This window comes from Mercenaria mercenaria, chromosome 4 (assembly GCF_021730395.1).
Source record: "Mercenaria mercenaria strain notata chromosome 4, MADL_Memer_1, whole genome shotgun sequence".
NCBI classification, from domain to species: Eukaryota; Metazoa; Mollusca; class Bivalvia; order Venerida; family Veneridae; genus Mercenaria; species Mercenaria mercenaria.
In genome coordinates, this window is record NC_069364.1 from 9,203,821 (window position 1) to 9,209,820 (window position 6,000).

Consider the following 6,000-nt stretch of genomic DNA (forward strand, 5'->3'; position numbering starts at 1 on the left):
TCATGAAGATTAAATGAAAAATACAGCCTCTATCGCATACACAAGGTTTTTCTTTGATTTGACCTAGTGACCTAGTTTTTGACCCGAGATGACCCATTTTTGAACTCGGCCTAGATTTCATCAAGGTTATCATTCTGACCAATATTCATGAAGATTAATTGAAAAATACAGCCTCTATCGCATACACAAGCTAAATGTTGACAGACGACGGACGACAGACGACAGACGACAGACGACGGACGACAGACGCCGGACATCGAGCGATCAGAAAAACTCACCTGAGCATTGCTCAGGTGAGCTAAAAAAGAACTATTTGTGTGTTAGTAAGTGACCTGTGATATGAGTCGTTGACCTGAAGTGTAAAAGGACTATCCTTACGAGATACTGTAGACTGGCTATTATTTGCAATGATTTAATTTTTGTTATACATATTCAGGACTAATGGCACTTATGAATTCAAAATATATATTCTTGAATATCAATCTACATTATGTTCTAAAACACAAACACTTATTGTAAGAATATTTTGGTGAAATAGGTCATAGCAATGCCATATGTGAGAATATTCCATAAACAAAATTAAGTTATAGCAATTCTGTCCCCCTACTTCCCCCGCACACTCCCAGTAAGCTTAATAGGTACAGACTGTCTAATGAGTTCATAGGCCATAATTATGACTCTTTTGTGTGTTCTCTCTTGTGTCATTTGTCATTCATCTCCAACTGAGGAGGGCAAGTTGTCAGTTACTGATGAAAAACAGGTTAAAAATGCCAAGAAATGTAGTTGAAGAATACTGTGGAATCATTTAGGTCAACTGACTGTTTCACACAACTGAATATACTTTTAGAAAAACACTATTAAAACAATAACAGTCAAAAGAATCTTAAAATCTTCTAGTGTTTTACAGTGTTTGAATTATCATGTACCTTTCTCCAGTCATGTTTAGAAAGAATGGTTCTCCATGTGTCTCGTCAATACATCTGTCAAGCTCCTCAAGGCATATTGCAATAGTCTCTGAAGTGGTTGTGTCCTTTGGTACTCCCCAGCGCAAGTCACAGTCTACCACATACAACATGCGCTCATGACACCACTCTCGTAACTCGGGGAATACCTGAATGATAAAGTAATGACTGGCTTTTGTACTACAGAAGCTTGTTTAGGCCAAAAAAAATTCTTTGTAACATGCTAAAAAAAATTAGGGTAGGCTAAGGTCTGAAAAAATTTTTTTTTTTGGATTTTTTTTTTTTAAATTATTAAGTTAAGACTTTTTGGAAATTATTTTTGTGTCAAATAATGCATAAAAAATAAGGGGGTTATGCCTTTAGAGCATCAGTAAGTTGATTGCACATCTCTGACCATGTTTTAATCATAAAAAGTGCAGTTTACCAACTTTTTGTTAAAAAGTTGAAAAAAAAAAATTCTCTAATGCTATAAAAACATTTAGGGTCGGGCCAAAAATTTAGGGTAGGTCAGGATACTGGAAACAAACATTTTTTATTACTCCTTAGTAACATTTCAACACAAGTAAATGTACGAGTCAAGTAAGTAGCAGAGGTACCCTTCTATAAAGGGCAGACTCTTTAAGTGAGATTGGCTTGTTTGCATTTCATGTTCAATAGGTATTTATAGCCTACTGTAAAAGCACATGTTTGAGCTGGGTAAAAATTTCGCAAATTTGAAATTTTGAGTATGTTCGTTGGGTTTAATATTCGCGAAATTGTTAAATTGGTATCATACTTGAATTTTAATTATACTAATGATGAATATTTATGCAATGATTAATTTTCGCAATATGTAGGGCCTCGCGAATATAGTGAAAATAAAACCCTCGTGAAAATTTCTGCTTTACAGTATTAAAGTTTAAGCAACAGATCGATGTTGCACTGATATTTCATATTGAAACTTATAAAGTTATATAATGTATTTTCTACTGTAGCAAGTTGACAATTTTAGTGTAATCGGTTGTTTATTTGCAATATAATGGAAAAAGTACCTGAGTATCCCTAACTGGATGTTGACATCCAGTGCATGTGCAAATTAGTTTTGATTTGCAAAAGGATAGAAAAGTTTGTCATGTTTTAGATGTAAGGCAATACCCGGTAGTAAAGAAGTAGACTTTACCTTTTTAACAAGTACTTCTCTTTCACAGAAGAAATCCGTAAATGTTGATGACACAAATATCCGTACAGTTCTCCATTCTCCATCATCTGTCACCTTACTATACCTTGACTGGTGCCCATATTCTACACACTGGGAACCAATCTCTTCCCAGCATTCCTGCACTGTCTGCAGTATTTCTGGGTCAACTTTGTCAGCTGACTGGGATGGATGCAGATCAACCTGAAGAAATAAGGGAAAATAATACTTGGGTTTAATCATATCAAGAAGAAAATCATTAGAACAGTAATATAGAAAGATATTCATAATTCATTATGCAAGCCTTTAAAATATATCCTTTTCCTCTCAAGAAGCCTGGGTTTGTAGATACTGAGGGAAAATAGTTTTCTTAAGACATTTCCAATAAATAAACATCTAAAATATCATAATGTGTGTTATGAAATAGGTTTGTGCTTCCTGCATGTTGTTAAAAACACCACTTTTTCAGCCATATACAGTTCTGTAATATTTATCATCAGTTTATATAGAAAGTAACATAAATTATACTGAATTTTGGAATTAGAACCACAAATAATACTGCTTTCACATTTGTGATAAATTTTTGTGTTTAAAGGCAGAAGCTGGGGAAACAATTAATATTTCATTTTAGGCCTTAGAATATTACAGTAGAAATGAAACTTGAGGTACTTTTGAGAAATGCACATGTTTCCCACAACTGCCTAATCATCTAAATAGTATATATTGTTTACTCACTACAAATTTACCTTTGAAGAGTTAAAAGGCTGATTTTGGGTAATTCAAGGGCCATAACTCCAAAGTGCCTGGGCGATTTGACTAGTTAATGAACCTGGCCAAGGAGTTATGGTCAAAAACATTTGGTTCAAGTTTGGTAAAGATGGGATGAGAACTGTTCAACTTAGAGTGCAGACAAGAGTAAAAAAACACAGATTTTCAGTAATTCAAGGGCCTTAATTCCGAAGTGCCTGGGCCGATTTGGCTAGTTATCAAACTCAGCTGAGGACTTAGGGTCAAACACATTACGTTAAAGTTTGGTGAAGATCGGATGAGAAATGTTCAACTTAGAGCGCAGACAAGATTTGTGACAGACAGACAGACACACACACACACAGAAAGGAGTAAATCAATATGTCTCCTACACGGTGTAGGCACCACTGTGTGGGAGACATAATTAATTCATTAGCTTATAGTAGGAAGGGGAAATTAATCAATCTGGTTAAATAAAGGGAAATCATTCAAACTATTTATTAAAGAAAACAATCTTGATAATTCTCCAGCAATATAGAAAATAATAATTCACCAACTAATCTGTTTGGTAATATAACTGGTACTATTACATCAGGCTGGTTAATACATTAAAGATAATCTGTCAGGCAGTTAGCAAGGACATAATGACACCAGTATCATAAATTCTGGTGAACTATGAGATGAAGTATTTTAAAACATTTACACTGTGAATACTATAAATATGCTAAACAAAACAAAATTTTTGAAATTCAATATAAACTGCAGTGTTTTTGAAAACCTACCACTGACAGGTTTGACAAACTTCTTTGTACAACATCTTGTACTTCATCTATGCCGTGTTTAAATCTCCTGTACATCTAGTCAATGAATTTACTACCTGCACTACCTGTGCCAATATCTAATCATCTGCCCTTCTTTATGTCACTGCACTGTTCATACAATGTTGTATAACATGTACATTTTAGTCCAACTATAAATAAACAGGAAATGTGTTAAGTGCAAAAAATAGTTAAAGCTGTTGAGGTCAAGGGCAAATTATAAACAATATACTACCAAACTGATATATAGTAACTGTTGTAATTTGTAAATTGTGATACTCTGGAGCTGTTGATATTTATAACAGTGCCAATCATTTTTTTATCTTTTAGTTTTGCTTAAATGTCAATTTATTTAATATATAAGTTCATGTTCTAAACAGGTATTTATAATCATACCACAATGACTTTAAATGGTATGTATCTGAAGAACATCATTGTAAAATAAAGTATTGACAACCAATAATAACATCAGCTCTGTAATCATTGTTTAAAACAATTGTAAAGTTAAACATCTATTGTTTCTATCATACATCAAATAACAGATAGTTACTGACATAACCAATTTTCTGTATAAATTCAATATGTGCCAGGAACACATTTCTCAGTTGTTATTTGAACATAAATAAATAATTCAATGAGATACAGAAATCCCTAACACTAATAGATAGCACAAGACTCAAATTCACGTTCTGTCATTGATTTCAGGAAATTCCCAATAATGCATGATAGTTTGATTTTGAATAAGATAGTAAAAATCAAATGAATGTAAATATTATTTACTGTATTCCTATTAAAGACAAATCTCAACAACCTCTCGGAATGTTCTTATTACAACGCCCTTTAAATAAACGTATAATCCAATGTTTTGGATTGTAAACAAACCACGTTTAAACAAGTCTTGTCATGACATATGGCGGGAAAAATCTGTTATTGACTTTCTTTCTTTCTAAATAGAAGAGTATTTAGTGAGAGATAATAACATAGTGTTACTTCCCCTAATCGGTTAACTTAAAAATAAAGCTATATAAATCGTGTTGAATTTCTAAACATAGTTTCACGTTGTATCACTTCCTAGTTTTTAAACGGAAGTTGTTTTCGACGTACAATAATTTTCTCTCATGACAAAATACATCATAGCTAGGCTGGATTACAGGCAAATAACTAATAAATACATTTATGTTGTATCTCACTATTTTTAAAAAGTTTCATTTCGGGACTTAGTCACATCAACACAGGTCAAATGGCGAGTTTTTGTTAATGGGGAAAAAAGATTCAACATTATTGCAGACTGTTGCGGACACCTTAGGGTCTCTGATCACACGAACCTTTCGAAAACCAACTGAGACCTTAGTATAGCTTAAAGAGGTGAGGAGTAAGGGGATCAAAAGCAATCGGGCTTTAAAAAAAAATATTGTTTAATGTGGGTAGTCGGCGAAAGTCCCCACCAGGAACGGATGGAACAACTTATATCCAACCGAGCCCACGGAAGGTGTTATATGTATTTCCCCCAGCATTCAGTCCAAGCCGATACTCATGGGCGTAGGAGCGAGTTTAACTTTTGGGGGGCCAAACCTTTTCGACCGGCGGTTTGTATGTGTGGGGTGGGGGTGGGGGGGGGGGGGGGGGGGGTTAGCGGCAAGGTATCCTCGGTGCATTATTCGTGACAAAGTCTTACAGGGATTAATTGGGCCATAGGCTCCCTCAAACCTTTATGTTCTAGCAATCGTTGAGTTATTCTGATGATACACATACGACTAGGCACTGAACTGTCTTAATCAGTCATATTATGTATTGTTCTAATTAAGTGTGCCATTTTTTACATTCTTCTGTTGAAGCCCTGGACATACAATCAATTAGCACTGCATTTGTCTAATTGTGGTATAAAGTTGTGGAAATATCATTTCCCTTGAATGGACAATGAAAAACAAAAAAATACATAACGTTTACATGCGTAAACAGGCTTAGGGGAGACCGGGGATAGTTGTTACATGGGGTAGGTTGTTACATTGCAAATATTGAAGTGATGACGCGTCATATAAAGTCACAGATTATGCGTGTTTGTTAGTTTTAAAAGTCGCCATCTTTTACGGATGCGTTGTTTAACTTGGTGACAGTTATTTGAAAAATAGAACAAAAAGCTAGATTTTGGGCCACGTAAGTAAATTTTCGAGTTTTTCATACATTTTTGGTTCATGTGCACACTTGAAATATATATAAAACTTTAATAATGTTGTTGGACTAAACAAGGAATTGTGCTAAAAATCGTAAAATCTCAAGAGGTTACATGCTTTCTCTGAGT

At 34.3% G+C, this 6,000-nt stretch overlaps 1 protein-coding gene across 3 annotated transcripts in view; it reads right to left on the reverse strand.

The window, feature by feature from the left end:
* LOC123550942 (TPR repeat-containing protein DDB_G0287407-like) overlaps positions 1-4,631 on the reverse strand; it is a 47,807-nt gene extending 43,176 nt beyond the window's left edge. For 2 of the 3 annotated variants that reach the window (XM_045339447.2, XM_045339449.2), the window contains exons 1-4: positions 4,482-4,631; positions 3,666-3,853; positions 2,122-2,340; positions 927-1,111 (exon numbers count right to left, since the gene is read on the reverse strand). In XM_045339447.2, the coding sequence (XP_045195382.2) occupies positions 927-1,111; positions 2,122-2,340; positions 3,666-3,740 (479 nt within the window). In that variant the 5' untranslated portion in view covers positions 3,741-3,853; positions 4,482-4,631. The remainder of the gene's footprint in view (positions 1-926; positions 1,112-2,121; positions 2,341-3,665; positions 3,854-4,481) is intronic. The other variant, XM_045339448.2, reaches the window with a different exon arrangement.
* Positions 4,632-6,000: the final 1,369 nt, after the last annotated feature.